Genomic DNA, 17,260 nt, shown 5'->3' with positions numbered 1-17,260 from the left:
GTAATAAATATTGTATTATATTGTATTGTATTACAGTGCCAGAGACCCGGGTTTGATCCTGACTACGGGTGCTGTCTGTATGGAGTTTGCACGTTCTCCCAGTGACTGAGTGGCCCTACTCCTGCACCTATTTTCTGTTTCTATAAAATGCCAATGCAGGAGTATGAGTGAGCGCGTGTGTTTGTGTGTGTGTGTGGACTGGAGTCTGGGGAAAGGCAGGAACAGTGGGCAAAGCAATGATAAGGTAGGTCTCCATGCATTGATGAAGTGCTGCAGAAGCAGTGGGTGGTGTCTGTGATGAGGACGGTGAACTGAGTTGTGTTTAATTTCCAGGGCGTTCATGAGTGCAAGGGGGTGACGGGGGATTACCTGCGGCTGGAGTTGCTGATACAGAAGGTGGTGTCTCCATACCTGGGCACGTACGGTCTACACATGGGAGACGAACATGTCACGCACTCCGCCTGTTTTCTGGGTAAGGACATCAAGTTTAGTTTAGTTTAGAGATACAAAGCAGAAACAGGCCCTTCGGCCCACCGGGTCCGCGCCGACCAGCGATCCCCGCATATTAACCCAATCCCACACACACACCAAAGACAATTTTTCGGGTCGAGACCCTTCTTCAGAATAGTCAGGGGACAGGGAAGCGAGAGATTTAGACGGTGATGTGGAGAGATATGGAACAAATGAATGAAAGATGTAAAAAAGTAACAATGATAAAGGAATCGGGCCATTGGTCGCTGTTTGTTGGGTGAGAACAGGAACCTGGTGCGACTTGGGTGGGGGGAGGATTGGAGAGAGAGAGGGAATGCAGGGGTTGCTTGACGTTAGAGAAATCAAAATTCACACCACTGGGTTATGAGCTGCCTACACACACACTAGGGGCAATTTACAATTTTTACCAAAGCCAATTAACCTACAAACCTGTACGTCCTTTGGGACATGAGAGGGAACCGGAGCGCCCAGAGGAAACCCACGTAGGTCACAGGGAGAACGTACAAACTCCGTACAGACAGCACCCGTAGTCAGGATCGAACCTGGGTCTCTGGCGCTTGTGAGGCAGCAACTCTACCGCTACACCACCGTGCCACCCTGGTAGCCTTCAGACTCATTGCTAGTTGTCGTTTCTGACACAGAGTGCCCTCTGATGCTGGTTAGAAACATAGACAATAGGCGCAGGAGTAGGCCATTCGGCCCTTCGAGCCAGCACCGCCATTCAATATGATCGTGGCTGATCATCCTAAATCAGTATGTTTAAGAAAGAACTGCAGGTGCTGGAAAAATCGAAAGTAGACAAAAATGCTGGAGAAACTCAGCGAAGTTTGGCAGCATCTATGGAGCGAAGGAATAGGTCGAGACCCAAAACGTCACCTATTCCTTCGCTCCATAGATGCTGCCTCACCCGCTGAGTTTCTCCAGCATTTTTGTCCACATCCAAAATCAGTACCTCGTTCCTGCTTTTCCCCCCCAATCGCTTGATTCAGCCCTAAGAGCTAAATCTAACTCTCTCTTGAAAACATCCCAGTGAATTGGCCTCCACTGACTTCTGTGGCAGATTCACAACTCTCTGGGTGAAGAAGCAGTTGTTGCAGGTGATCTGCCCCAGGGGACATAACTGCAGATCCACTTCTGTAACTCGCACACAAAGAGTCGCCTGGCCTGGCCGCCATCTTGGACCATGGACCATCATGCATCGCTGTGTCCGTGTGGAGTTGCAGTCGGCCGCAGTGATGATTTTCATCTCCCAGATCTCGCCTTGCTGCGATGTCTGAAGAAAGGTCACGACCTGAAACGTCACCCCCGTTCCTTCTATCCGGAGACGCTGCCTGTCCCGCTGAGTCACTGCCTCAGAGGGCGATGGAGGCCGGTTCTCTGGATACTTTCGAGAGAGAGCTAGAAAGGGCTCTTAAAGATAGCGGAGTCAGGAGATATGGGGAGAAGGCAGGAACGGGGTACTGATTGGGGATGATCAGCCATGATCACATTGAATGGCGGTGCTGGCTCGAAGGGCCGAATGGCCTCCTCCTGCACCTATTGTCTGTTGTCACTCCAGTTTTTCGTGTCAACTTGCGATGTTCGAGATTCAAGATTCAAGAGAGTTTATTGTCATGTGTCCCAGATAGGACAATGAAATTCTTGCTCTGCTTCAGCACAACAGAATATAGAAGGCATGAATACAGAACAGATCAGTGTGTCCATATACCATTGTATAAATATATATATATATATAAAGATGTTACTGATTTCCCCTTTTTTCAGCGAGAAATAATTGACGTGTTTTTATCTTTAAACAGAAAAAAAGTTTTTCCCACGGTGCCCCAAATCGAACGAGCTTCTGGCCAAGAACCCGGTGGTGCGTTCGAAGAGCTACAATAATCCGATGCTGACGCCAGTGGCAGAGTATGAACTGGAAGGGAGCCTGGTGAACGGGACCAGCATCAGGAGGCACTCTGTGTCGGAAATGACCACGTGCGGCGAGCCTGAAGCCCTCTTAAACCGCAGCTCCTACGTCACCTCCCCCGCTCCGGATCCCACCGCCATTGTTACCGGCGCGGCGACGAGGGATCGCTCCCCGGGAGAACAAGAGCGGACCGGCGCGGGCCAGAGTCTGTTCCAAGCGGAGGCTCCAGCAGGAGCCCAGGACAATGGTTTCAAGTCGTCCACCGGCCCCTCGCCCACGCCGGCCGCATCGTCCGGCCACGAGAGCACGGTGGACAATGCGCTGGAATCGGAAGGGATCTTTATCGACTTTGGCCGGTGTTCAGAGACGCCGACCTACGGCCGGGACATGGGCAGGCAGAGCGTGGTGTGACGTCCAGCCGAACGGCAAAGCCAGGAGCGTAATAATGCAATAACCAGACCACTCACAACTGCAGTCAAACCATGCCTGACGCACTGCCAGTTACGCGATGGTCAAGCGGTTTTCAGTTCATTAAAGCAAGGAGGAAGAAGACTTAATGATAGCCGATGTGAATATGAAGTATGACTTCTCCAAGTCCTTGTCCAGACTGATGATACGTGCTACCTTGAGCGCAAGGGACGTTGGTTGTTATGTCCATACGGTTGATGTACCATCTCCAGACAAGATAGAGGGGGGAACAAAGCTCTTATTTTAAACATTTCTTGCTTTCTCCCTGCCCCATTTATCTGTGTCTTTGCTGTGCGGACAAGGGCAGTGCGATGCCACAGCGGTAGTCGCTGCCTCTCAGCGCCGGAGACCCGGGTTCCATCCCGACCACGGGCGCTTGTCTGTACGGACTTTGTACGTCCTCCCCGGTGGGTTTTCTCCGAGATCTTCGGTCTCCTCCCACACTCCAAAGACGTGCAGGTTTGTAGGTTAATTGGCTTGGTGAAATTGTAACCAAAAAAATTTGTCCTTTGTGTGTGTGTGTAGCATAGTGTTAGGATGCGGAGATCGCTGGTCGGTGCGGACTCGCTGGGCCGAAGGGCCTGATTCCACGCTGTATCTCTAAACCAAACTAAGCTAAACTAATCCCCGAGGAGTCTACATGCAGTTCTGTAGCGCCCAAACTCCGGCAGGGTTGTTTGAGATTTTAATACTCACACTAGGTTTGTATCTTGCCAAAGAGCAGCTGCTGGCAGAGTTGGTGAAGATACAAGATAGTCTGTAGCCCTTTTAAGTGCCAGAAAGAGGTTATTTTAACGCAGACATTTTGAAAGAAATTAGGATTCACTCCGATTCCACAATGATGTGAGCAGCGTTAAGTAGTTCCTCAAACCAGCTCTTTTGACGCCACTTGGCCTCTACTCGCTGGAGTTTAGAAAGATGAGGAGGGGTCTCATTGAAACTTACAGAGTAGTGAAAAGCCTGGATACAGTGTGTGTGGAGAGGATGTTTCCACTCGCGGGAGAGTCCAGGACCAGAGGGCACAGCCTCAAAATTAAAGGACATCCCTTTCGGAAGGAGATGAGGAGGAATCTCTTTAGTCAAAGGGTGGTGAATCTGTGGAATTCATTGCCACAGAGGGCTGTGGAGGCCGAGTCAGTGGATATTTTTAAAGCAGAGATAGATAGATTCTTGATTAGTACGGGTGTCAGGGGGTTATGGGGAGAAGGCAGGAGAATGGGGTTAGGAGAGAGATAGATCAGCCATGGTTGAATGACGGAGTAGATTTGATGGGCAGAATGGCCTAATTCTGCTCCTATGAACTTACCTGTATGAACCTACCATTTGATTTAAGAAGCCAGATGGTGTAAACCAGTTTAGAGGTGTACTGAATACAACGCATTCACAAATCTTCCTTTACCTATTCTAAATAACAGAAAATACACGCATTTGTCAATCAATTTTACACAGTGTGGATAATGCATTAAATCTAAGATTTGTAAATTTTCTTAATTCCTCCAGAGCCATGCGGTAAAGTTAAGCACAGCCACACGAACGCTCACACTCACTCGCACACACGCACGCTCACACTCACTCGCACACACGCACACACATGCACGCACGCACACACACGCACGCACACAAACTCACACGCACGCACGCACATGCACGCACACACACAAACTCACACGCACGCACTCACACGCACACACATGCACGCACGCACACACACACATGCACGCATGCACACACTCACTCGCACACACGCACACACATGCACGCACGCACACACTCACACGCACACGCACACACACACGCACGCACACAAACACACACACGCACGCACACACACTATCACGCACACACACTATCTCACACACACACTATCACACACACGCACACAAACTCACACACACTATCACACACACACGCACGCACACACACACACACCGCTAATTTGTATGTATTGAAAATAATACTTTCTGAGCTTGTGATAAAAATCTATTGAGGCAGCTCGTGAGAACGAGCTGATTTTTTTATTTCATTACCTGTACAAGGGATCACACCAGTGAAACGCAAAGAATTCCAAATAAAATAAGTGTTCCAAGACTTGGCTCGCTATTCAGTGACTATGGAAGAATGTCGGTAGGCAAAAAATGCTGGAGAAACTCAGCGGGTGAGGCAGCATCTATGGAGAGGAGGAATAGGCGACGTTTTGGGTCATGACCTGAAACGCCGCCTAATCCTTCTCTCCATAGAAGCTGCATCACCCGCTGATGGGCCTGTCCCACTTACGCGACTCTTTCGGCCACTGCCGGCACCCGTCATAGGTCGTTGCCGGTCGGTGAAAATTTTCAACATGTTGTAAATCCAGCGGCGACCAGAAAGACGCTACGACTCTTTGGGCGACCGAGGAAATTACTCACAACCATACAGGCGACATGTCGCGAGGTGAAGCCTGTATAGTCGTGAGTAGTCGCCCAAAGAGTCGTACCTTGTTCTGGTCGCCGCTGGATTTCCAACATGTTGAACATTTTCGGCGGCCTGCAACGAGCGGCAGTCGTTGCGTAAGTGGGACAGGCCCATGAGTTTCTCCAGCATTTTTTGTCCACCTTCGATTGTTCCAGCATCTGCAGTCCTTACTTAAACAATGGACGGATGTTGGTGGATTGCAGAGGTTTCTCATTGAAGGAGAAATCCGTAGAATTATTTCCTTGGAACAGCACTGCCTGGTGAAAATACAGAACACTTTCTGTGTGTGAGGAGGGATCCCGTAGCGGAATGTTCACGGGAGAATGCGTTTTATCACGTGTGTGGACCATGAGGACAGTTCCGGGGTGAATCTCCACACAGCATTTCCCCCGAAGTACATTTCAGTGAAAATAAAAATGGGTCAGCACTGACAATAAAATGGATGTCTTAACAACTCGTGTAGCAAAAAAAAAGTCAAAACTGCCACAAAATGAGTGTAGTTTTATTTATGAAATTCACCAGCGATGAACCGGCTAATTACAGGCCAGTTATTCATAGAGTCGTACAGCGTGGAAACAGGCCCAACTTGCCCACACCGGCCAACATGTCCCAGCCTACACCAGTTCCACCTGCCCGCGTTTGCCCCATATTCCTCCAAACCCGTTCTATCCATGTCCCTGTCTAACTGTTACTTAAAGATTGGGATAGTACCAGCCTCAACTACCTCCTCAGGCAGCTTGTTCCATACACCCATCACCCTTTGTGTGAAAAGGTTACCCCTCAGATTCCTATTAAATCTCTTCCCATTTCCCTTAAACCTACAGTATGTCCTCTGGATTCCCCTACACTGGACAAGAGTGATCTATTCCTCTCATGATTTTGTACCCCTCTATAAGATCACCCCTCATCCTCCTGCGCTCCAAGGAATAGAGACCCAGCCTGCTCAACCTCTCCCTGTACCTCACACGAGCATTGCCACTTTTCATTTCACTGCACATCTCGTATGTGTATGTGACGAATAAACTTGACTTGACTTGACTTGACACCCTCTAGTCCTGGCAACATCATCGTAAATCTTCTCTGAACCCATTTCAAGCTTGACAATATCTTTCCTATAACATGGTGCCCAGAATTGAACACAATCTCGAGTCCCGGCAACATCTTCGTAAATCTTTTCTGCACTCTTTCCAGGGTTACAACATGTTTCCAGTCACAGGGTGAACAAGACTGAACACAATGCTCTAAATGTGACATCACCAATGTCCTGAATGCATTCTCAGGGTCAGCATTAGGATTGTTCTCTTACTTTTATATAAAGCAGAAAAACCTGTAAAAGCAGCCACACCTTGAATTGGTGTTTTAGTTATGAAAGACAGCAGCGATGAACCGGCTGATTACAGGCCAGTTATTCATAGTCACCCAGCGTGGAAACGGGCCCTTCGGCCCAACTTGCCCACACCGGCCAACATGTCCCAGCGACACTAGTCCCACCTGCCCACACGTTTGGCCCATATCCCTCCAAACCTGTCCTATCCATGTACCTGTCTAACTGTTTCTTAAACGTTGGGATAGTCCAATGTCAGTGGTAAGGAAATTGTTGAAAGAAATTCCACGGGACGGGAATAATCTATGTTGGAAAAGCAGGGATTGATCAGATAGGGTCAACATGGATTTGGTGATCTGTCTGAATAAATGTCTGAAGAAGGGTCTCGACCCGAAACGTCACCCGTTCCTTCTCTCCAGAGATGCTGCCTGTCCTGCTGAGTTACTCCAGCTTTTGGTGTCTATCTTTTGACTAATTTAGTTTTTTCCTACACATAATTTAAGAGTTTTTTGGCGTGATAACTCATTGTAATGCTGTGTGGTTCACTGGGACTTCAATAAGGCCTTTGACCTGATCCCACGTGGAAAAGCTGGTCCAAAAGCTTTGAGCGTGGACTCTATAAAGGGCCTGTCCCACTTAGGCGATTTTTAAGCGACTGGCGGTGACTGTCAAAGTCGTAGCAGGTCGCCGAAAAAACGGCAACTGAACCCCCCCCACGACATAAAATCTGAAATAGAATCATTACTTTAACAACAAGAAAAACCGAAGTCAAAAACCTGGCAACAACTACGACACCGCCTACGTCAGGAAAAGTCGAGCTACGCTCATTGGCGTCAAACCCACGGTCGCCGACCGTCTCCGAAAAGTTTTCAACGTGTTGAAAATCCAGCAGCGACCAGAAAGAAAACTCTACGACTCTTTGGGCGACTGAGGAGACTACTCACGACCATACAGGCGACACCCCGGCGACCATGTGGTGACAGCCTAGTCGCGTAAAAATAGCCGACGTGGGACAGGCCCTTAAGGCAAGTTGCAAAGTGGATTCATCATGACCTTGGGAATGAGTGATGGTGTTGATGCTTTTGTGATTCAAAGCCAATAACCACCAGTGTACCACAGGAATCAGCGCTGGCATCTTTGCTGCAAGTTGTGTATGTACGACATATAATTAACACATTTGCAGAGGATACAAAGATTAATGGTCTTGTTGATAATGAGGAGGGTGGTCTTAGGTCACAGCATGAGAGTGGTCAGCTAGCAATTGGGCAGAGCAATGGCAGAGATTTTCTCAGAGGGCTACTGCCTCACAGCGCCAGAGACCCGGGTTCGATCCTGACTACGGGCGCTGCCTGTACGGAGTTTGCACGTTCTCCGCAGATTTTTCCGGGTGCTCCGGTTTCCTCCCACACACCAAAAGACGTTCAGGTTTGCAGGTTAATGGGCTTGGTAAAATTGTACATTGTCCCTGGTGTGTGTGTGGGATAGTGTCAGTGTGCGGGCATCGATGGTCGGCGCGGACTGGGTGGACCGAAGGGCCTGTTTCCACGCTGTATGTCTAAATTAAACTAAAAAAACGAAGCTATCTTGCACCAGGTGCAGTAGAGAGATGTTGCAATAAATACATGCACTAGAGACCAGTCAACAGATACAGAGTGAAAACATCAGTTTAAAGGAAAGCTGTACACATGACGTTCTATTTGATGAATAGAATCCTGCACTCTGTGTTCAGTTTAGTTTATTGTCACGTGTACCGAGGTTTCGTGAGAAGATTTATTTTTGTTGTGTGCTAACCAGTCAGCGGAAAGACAATACATGATTACAGTTGAGCCATTACATTCAATTACAATCAGTGATAAGGGCATAGATGGTGGACAAAAGTGCTGGAGAAACTCAGCGGGTGCAGCAGCATCTATGGAACGAATGAAATAGGCAACATTTCGGGCCAAAACCCTTCTTCAGACAATGATAAGGGAATAACGTTTAGTGCAAGGCAAAGCCAGCAAAAGGGCCTGTCCCACTTTCACGACCTCTGCCGAGTTTGCCCCTGACTCATACTCGCAGCCTGGCCGTCACAAGGTTGTAGGTAGGTCGTAGCAGGCCGTGATGCTAGTCGTACGTACTCGTGGCATCAGGTAGGTCGGGGCGTTTTTTCTAGCCTGTTAAAAAATGTCCACGAGTAAAAAAGGTTGTGAATTAGGTCATGAAAGTGGGGCAGGCCCTAAGGTCCGATCAAGGATAGTCCGAGGGTCACCAATGAGGTAGATAGTAGTTCAGGGCAGGATGGTTCAGTTGCCTGATAACAGCCAGTATGTCTGCTTTTCCGACGATTAATGCACACCCATTATGTTACAGACAACTATCTACAATTGTAAACTCTTCTGCAAAATTGGTAACAGGTGCACACTAATGAACAGTAAATCTTAACGGCATTGATTTGAGAATTCTCGAGTTGATGAATGCATTGCAACGTCATGTCCCCAGTTTGGGAACAATCAGCCCTGCCTGCATTATTGAGATTGTTTCTTCACGCAAGAGTGAAAACGTGTCGACAGCGTTCCGTTCCGTAATGAATTTTTGATCCAACAATGCTTGCACTGATTGCTGTACAAATTTTGCTGTTGTCAAGGCGATTGTCTCCTTTCTTAAGGCTCATGTTACACCGAACATTTCTGTGGACAATTACTCTCTCATGTATTTAGTGATCATTCTTCAGAGTTGCTCGTCAGAACTTCCTGCCGAGGTCCTTGTATAACAGAGTTATGCCCCTGTCCCACTTAGGAAACCTGAACGGAAACCTCTGGAGACTTTGCGCCCCACCCAAGGTTTCCGTGCGGTTCCCGGAGGTTGCAGGTGGTTGCCGGAGGTTGCAGGTAGTGGAAGCAGGTAGGGAGACTGACAAAAACCTCCGGGAACCGCACGGAAACCTTGGGTGGGGCTCAAAGTCTCCAAAGGTTTCTGTTCAGGTTTCCTAAGTGGGACAGGGGCATAACAAATCAGTAACTGGGTAATAAGATCAGGAGCATGTCCCTTGCCCTTAAAGCTTCCAATTCTATTTGACAAAGTCAATTGGGATCTGTTTATTCTTGTCACTTGTACCGAGGTACAGTGAAAAGTTTTTCTATCTAGTCCAATCATAGTGTACACAGGCACGAAGATAGACACAAAACTGCTGGAGTAACTCAGCGGGACAGGCAGCATCTCTGGAAAGAAGGAATGGGTGACGTTTCGGTTCGAGACTTCTTCAGACTTCTTCTGAATAGAGACCCAGCCTACGCAACCTCTCTCCAAAGCTCAGACCCTCTAGTCCTGGCAACATCCTCGTAAATCCTCTCTGTACCCTTTTCAGTTTTACAGTGAAAGTGCGCACAATGGCAAAAAGTGCAAGGTCCACAGAGGGTAGGTTGGAAGATTGAGACTACACCCCAGGCTATGAGAGGACCAATCAACAACAGGGACGAAGTAGTTCCTAAATCAAGTGTGGTCTTTCCAACTGACTGGTCAGCACGCCACAAACGCTTTTCGCTGTACCTCGGTACACGTGACAATAAACCAAACTAAACTCACAATCTGATGGTGTGTGCATTCCAGCTCTTGTACCTTCTGCCCTACAGGATAAGGGAGAAGTGGGAGTGACTGGGATGGAAATGGACCTTGGTTATGTTGGCTGATCGCCATGGAAGACTGAAGCCATCTTCTCCACATCACGGCCCTCAACGGGCCTGTGGTTCCAAAAATTCACCCGTCTCATTCTCACATCTAGTCAACGACGAAACATTCAATTTATAATTTACACACAGTAATTAACAGTTAAACAAGTGCAAACAGTAAAAATGACACCAGGTTTGAAGAGCGTTTGAAAATTGACCTTTCATTCCATGAGAAATTATTTCTCCACTTAATCTCTGGAAGATCAGGCACTAATTTTGAGACCGTGCCCCCGACCCCGATTGCCCCAACCGGCCGAAATAAAATAGGTAAACTGAACTTGTGGCACAGCGGCAGCACTCGCAGTGCTAGAGACCCGGGTTCGATCCTGGCTACGGGTGCTTGTCTGTGCGTTCTCCCCGCGACCTGCGTGGGGTTTCACTGAGAACTTTGGTCTCCACCAAAGACGTACAGGTTTGTAGATTAATTGCCATGGTGTAAATGTAAAAATCGCCCCCAGGGTTGTGTTAAGGGCCTGTCCCACCTGGCGATTTTTTTCGGCATCATCGACTGCCGGCATCATTGACTGACTTATCAGGTCATCGTTGTCGTTTGACGGGCGGTGTTTTTTCAATTGTCGTAAAAATATTTTCACCGCCGCTGGATTTTGAAATGTACAAAATCCTTTGGTGATACTGATATGATGCCGACAGTCGCCGAAAAAATTGCCAAGTGGGACAGGCCCGTTTAATGTGTAGGGACCACTGGTTGGTGCGGACCCCGTGGGCCGAAGGGCCTGTCTCCGCTCACTATCTCTAAACTAAACTAAATACTTAAGTTGACTAACAGTGAGGAATAAGACCACTCTGAGATTTCGCTCCTGAACTCAAGGGAACTGGAGTCAATTAATGCACCAGAATGAGAGCGGTGGTGTTAATGAAACACTCTGACGCCTCTCAGCAACTTCTCCCACTTAAGATATGTTTTGTTGACTATAATTTGGTGAACACTGGAGAATAGTTTGGAGAATGTGATTACGGAAGGGAGCAGTTGGTCCGTTGAAAGACCATCTATTGTTAAGTGTAGAACTTAGACCGGTACAGCACAGGAACAGGCCCTTCGGCCCTCAACGCCTGTGCTGAACATGATGCCAAGACCAACTCCTCTCTGCCTTCACATCATCCACATCCCTCCATTCCCTGCTTACCCATGTGACTAATCGAAAGTTTCTTAAATGCCACTATTGTATCTGCCTTCACCACCACTCCTGGCAGCACCTTCCATGCACTCCACGAAGGGTTTCGGCCCGAAACGTTGCCTATTTCCTTCGCTCCATAGATGCTGCCTCACCCGCTGAGTTTCTCCAGCACTTTTGTCTACCTTCGATTTTCCAGCATCCGCAGTTCCTTCTTAAGCATTATAGGGTGTTGAAATCCTCTTTGCGTGAATGCAGATTATAATCAATAAACCTCACGTCCTCGTATTATTTTTATTCTCATCTCACAGCAGGAAACCACAACCTTTGCTCTTAGCAAGGGCCCGACCTCACGGTTAAATATAATTTCGGCTGCCACGGTTTGTGAAGGTTCATTTCAACAGGTTCAGAATTTGGTGCACGCTGAACATAGACTTTTACACTTCAGAGATACAGCGTGGAAACAGGCCCTTCAGCCCGCCGAGCGCGCGCCGTACACTAGCGATCCCCGTACACTAGCGCTATCCTACACACAGTAGGGAACAATTTACAATGTTTACCGAAGCCAATGAACCTACAAACCTGCCCGTCCTTAGACTGTGGGAGAAAACCCACTCGATCACAGGGAGAACGTGCAAACTCCGCACAGACAGCACCCGTAGTCAGGATCGAAGCCGCTGTAAGGTGCCACCGCTGTTGAGACAGAATTCAGAAGTCAACGTTTCAATTCAATATTCAATTCTGTTTCTGTAATTCTTGAATGTAGAGGTGGGAGGGAATGTCAAGAATTCAAGAACCCCCTTGAATATTTAACCCCCCCCCCCCAAGAATTCAAGGGGGTTGTTGAATTCTCCCCCTTGCATTCCTCTGGCCACTAACCCCCCCCGTCCCACCTGCATGAGGGTCCTCAATGTATCCCCTGGCTCAATCCTTTTAACTGCAAGCCTCCACCATGAGGTTGGTGGACAGGTTGTCTGCAGGAGGGCCTAATTCTGCTCCTATGAACTTGTGTGGAATTAATTGCCACAGGCGGCGGTGGAGGCTGTCAATGGATATTTTTAAGGTGGAGATTGATAGATTCTTGATTAGTGCCGGTGTCAAAGAATATGGGGAGAAGGCAGGAGAATGGGTATTGAGAGGGAAAGATAGATCAGCCATGATTGAATGGCGGAGTAGACTTGATGGGCCGAATGGCCTTATTCTGCTCCCATCACTTATGAGAATCAGCAGAGACGAAGTCCTACATGACAGCCAAGGCTGGTCTCGTCCTCATTCCTGTACAAACAGAGAGAAAAACAATAAGCTTCACTGAAATGGGAAATGCACCAACTTGCTCTAATTCTGTACTCTGTTGGTTCCAAAAAATAACAATACTCATGTCGGTCCAAGAGCTAGATTCTCCACAGGGCGGCACGTTGGGTAGCGCAGCGGTAGAGTTGCTGCCTCACAGCGCCAGAGACCCGGGTTCGATCCTGAGTACGGGTGCTGTCTGTACGGAGTTTGTACGTTCTCCCCGTGACCGCGTGGGTTTTCACCGGGTGCTCCGGTTTCCTCCCACACTCCAAAGACGTGCAGGTTTGTCGGCTAAGTGGCTTGATTTAAGTGTAAATTGTCACTTGTGTGTGTAGGATAGTGTTACCGTGCGGGGATCGCTGGTCGGCGCGGACTCGGTGGGCCGAAGGGCCTGTTTTTACGCAGCATCTCTATAAAGACTGAGATGGGCGAAATGTAGGCTTTGAAGGCCACCTAGTGGTGATATAAACAATTTCCCCTCATACACGATAAAATATATGTGGGCAAAATCTGACACCTAGTGCTGAACATTGGTGTTATCATCTCATTTGATGTAGCAGGTCCTATTTTGAAATATAATTTGTACTTAGTTTAGAGATACAGCGCGGAAACAGGCCCTTTGGCCCACCGAGTCCATGCCGACCAGCGATCACCCCGTATACTAGCTCTATCCTGCACAACTACACTAAGCCAATCAGCCTACAAATCTGTACGTCTTGGGAGTGTGGGAGGAAACCGGAGCACCCAGAGAAAACCCACGCAGGTCACGGGGAGAATATACAAGAACCCCCGTGGTCAGGATCGAACCCGGGTCTCTGGCGCTGTGAAGCAGTGACTCTACCGCTGCGCCACGGTGCCGCCACAAAGCCTTTGCCGCTCTGCTAGCTAGCTCCAGGTCCATGTCACCCACTGCAACAAGAGAGGTCATTCTCTGACACCTTGTGCCCCTGTCCCACTTAGGAGACCTGAACGGAAACCTCTGGAGACTTTGGGCCCCACCCAAGGTTTCCGTGCGGTTCCCGGAGGTTTTTGTCAGTCTCCCCACCTGCTTCCACTACCTGCAACCTCCGGCAACCACCTGCAACCTCCGGGAACCGCACGGAAACCTTGGGTGGGGCGCAAAGTCTCCAGAGGTTTCCGTTCAGGTCTCCTAAGTGGGACAGGGGCCATTAATGATACAGCAATCACTCACGTGACAACTTTCACCTTTGATCTCAGTCGCCTGGTCCACAGTCATCACTAACACAAGGAACCGCAGATGCTGGACTCTCGTGCAGATCGCCAAGCGCTGGAGTCACCTCAGCGGATCAGGCAGCACCCCTGGGGGACATGGGTCGGCTGAAGAAAGGACTTGAAACGTCGCCTATCCATGTCTTCAAGAGAATGGAGGAACAAGGAACTGCAAGTGCCAGTATACAACCCAAAAAAAAGACACAGGTTGCTGGAGTAATTCAACGGGCCAGGCATGTTCTGGAGAACATGGATGGATAATGTTTCATCTTCGGATGGATTATGGTGGGGAAATGCTGGAAGGGGGAGGTGAGGGCAAGATAAAGTGTGGCGAGTGATAGGTGGATACAGGGAACAAATGCTGCATGACCCGCTGAGTCACTCCAGCATTTTTGTGTTCCACTGTGAGGCCCATAGCTACACTTGTCCACATACACACATGTGTGTTATCCACATGTATGCACTTTACAGACCCTGAACTGCTTTTATTCCCCCCCCCAATCGATATTAACCAAACCCGGTGATATCGTGCTGCTGAGATTTGGCGAGTTTTATTCTAATTTGAGTGAAAATAAGCGTCAGGTCAAGGAAGATCTTGTCAAGCTTGAAAGGGGTCGGAAAAGATTTACGAGGATGTTGCCAGGGCTAGAGGGCCTGAGCTATTGGGAGAGGTTGAGTAGGCTGGGTCTCTATTCCTTGAAGCGCAGGAGGATGAGGGGAGATCTTATAGAAGTGTACAAAATCATGAGAGGAATAGATCGGGTCGATGCACAGAGTCTTTTACCCTGAGTAGGGGAATTGAGAACCACAGGACATAGGTTCAAGGTGAAGGGGAAAAGATTTAATAGGAATCCGAGAGGTAACTTTTTCACACAGAGGGTGGTGGGTGTATGGAACAAGCTGCCAGTGGAGGTAGTCGAGGCTGGGACTATGTTAAGAAACAGTTGGACAGCTATCTGGATAGGACAGGTTTGGAGGGTTATGGACCAAGCGCGGGCAAATGGGTCTAGGGTAGCTGGGACATGGTTGGCCGGTGTGGGCGAGTAGGAGAATCAAGAACCAGAGGACATAAGTTTAAGGTGAAAGGGAAAGATTTAATAGGAACCTGAGGGGCAGATTTAAAAATATACATATATTTCAGCAAAGGGTGGTAGGAATATGGAACGAACTGCCAGATGAGGTAGTTGAAACAGATTTTATAAAAGCACCTGGACATGGATAGGATAGGTTTGGATGGATATGGGTCAAACGAAGGCAGGTGAGACTAGTGTAGATGGGGCATGTTGGTCAGCATGGGTAAGTTGGGCCGAAGGGCCTGCTTCCACGCGGGATGACTCGATGTCAGTGTGAGGGAGTACTGACTTCTGCAGCTTTCCGCATTTACAGAAGAGTCATTGTTATAAAATCGATCCAGTGTCAGCAATTAAATAAAACCCACCAGGTTGGCATTGTGTATGTTGGATGTGTAGGCCATTATTACTGGGTGCACTTCGGTTTTCTCCCTCACTTTAGTTTTTAGTTTTAGAGATACGGCACGGAAACAGGCCCTTCGGCCCACCGGGTCCGTGCCGGCCAGCGATCCCCGCACATTAACACTATCCTACACCCACTAGGGACAATTTTTACATTTATACGGAGCCTAATTAACCTACAAACCTGCACGTCTTTGGAGGGCGGGAGCAAACCGAAGATCTCGGAGAAAACCCACGCAGGTCACGGTGAGAACGTACAAACTCCATACAGACAGCACCTGTAGTCGGGATTGAACCCGGATCGGGATCGAACCTGGGTCTCCGGAGCTGCATTCGCTGTAAGGCAGCAACTCTACCACTACCCAACCGTGGTTGGTGGTTAACTGGCTTGGTGTAAATGTAATTTGTCCCTAGTGTGTGTTGGGTAAAGTGCGGGGATCGCTAGTCGGTGCCAACTCGATGGGCCGAAGGGCCTGTTTCCACGCTGTATTGCCCACATAAACTAAACTAAACTCACAGTGACACCTGTTGGAGATGCCAAAACTTAAAAATGATTAAATTGGCAAGTCTATGCAAGGCAAAGCAGTTCCATCGAGCACTGGTCGGTTTGCTATTATTAATAGGAGCCAAGTTATTTACAGCATTCATGAATTGGTGAACTTTGATGCCTCTATCCCTTTGACTGCTTTGATTTATCTTTCGCTTTTATCCCAGAGAGTGAAAATGTTTTTTTTTTGTTATCATCAGCTGCCAACACTAATCTTTCACATCATGGCGTCAGGGCAGCCTATAGATTGACTGCTCTGCTCAACTCTGGACTCCAACCAGCTCGATCATTGTTCGCGCGAACATTCTGGAAAGACTGCTTGAATCGAACGGCTCAACGTAATTCAGTTTTAACGTCAAGGCTTTGGCAGTCTCTCGTGGTCCCGGGGTTCGGGCCATTCAGTAGCTCGGATGAACTTGCTGGGTGCGGTGCTGGGGGTCTGCAGAAAAGACGCAAGAATTTTCCAAGGAATGCTTGCCAGAAGATGTGATCCCTCACACTCAGCCATCGCTTTCCCACCCAAGGCTGAGCAAGGCTCAAAGGCGGCTCGATGTTTTGTTCATCAAAATGTACCCAGAATGTTTGAACTATGTGGCACAGTGCTTCACATCAAGAGAAAATGAGAATTCTCAGCTACAGAAACGGCATTTTAAAGACATTTTGACAGGAAAGGTTTAGACCATTAGGCGTAGGAGCAGGATAAGGCCATTCGGCCCATCGATTATGCTCGGTCGTTCAATGAAGGCTGATCTATTTTCCGCCTCCACCCTATTCTTGTGCCTTCTCCCCATAACCTTTGATGCCTGGATTAGTCAAGAACCAAGACCCAAGAACCTCTGCTCTATTTAGGGGGATAAAGCCCAACTGGAGGCAAATGGGGCTAGCATAGATGGAACATCTTGGTTGGCATGGGTGAGTTGGGCCGAAGGGCCTGTTTCCGTGCTGTGTGATTCTATGACATTACTTCATGACTCATAGTTTGTAACCATTATTATTAAATGCCAAACAATGTGAATCAATCCCTTACAACATCAGAGATCCTACACACAGACACTCACACAGATAGACGTACACAAACACACAGATACACACACAGATACACACATAGACATAGACGCACACTTGCAGGCACACACACACGCACAACCACACACACACACACACAGCGATACACTACCCGATCTATTCCTCTCATGATTTTGTACAACACTATAAGATCACCCCTCATCCTCCTGCG

The 17,260-nt window shown here is 48.3% G+C and overlaps 1 protein-coding gene across 1 annotated transcript in view; it reads left to right on the top strand.

Moving 5' to 3' along the window:
* Positions 1-2,955, top strand: part of prr5 (proline rich 5) — a 44,519-nt gene extending 41,564 nt beyond the window's left edge. The window contains exons 7-8 of the mRNA XM_033037593.1: positions 334-472; positions 2,292-2,955. Of these exons, the coding sequence (XP_032893484.1) occupies positions 334-472; positions 2,292-2,809 (657 nt within the window). The 3' untranslated portion in view covers positions 2,810-2,955. The remainder of the gene's footprint in view (positions 1-333; positions 473-2,291) is intronic.
* Positions 2,956-17,260: the final 14,305 nt, after the last annotated feature.

This window comes from Amblyraja radiata, chromosome 19, assembly GCF_010909765.2.
Source record: "Amblyraja radiata isolate CabotCenter1 chromosome 19, sAmbRad1.1.pri, whole genome shotgun sequence".
Classification (NCBI taxonomy): domain Eukaryota; kingdom Metazoa; phylum Chordata; class Chondrichthyes; order Rajiformes; family Rajidae; genus Amblyraja; species Amblyraja radiata.
The sequence above is the reverse complement of the archived record's forward strand: the minus strand, read 5'-3'. Positions and strand labels throughout refer to the sequence as shown.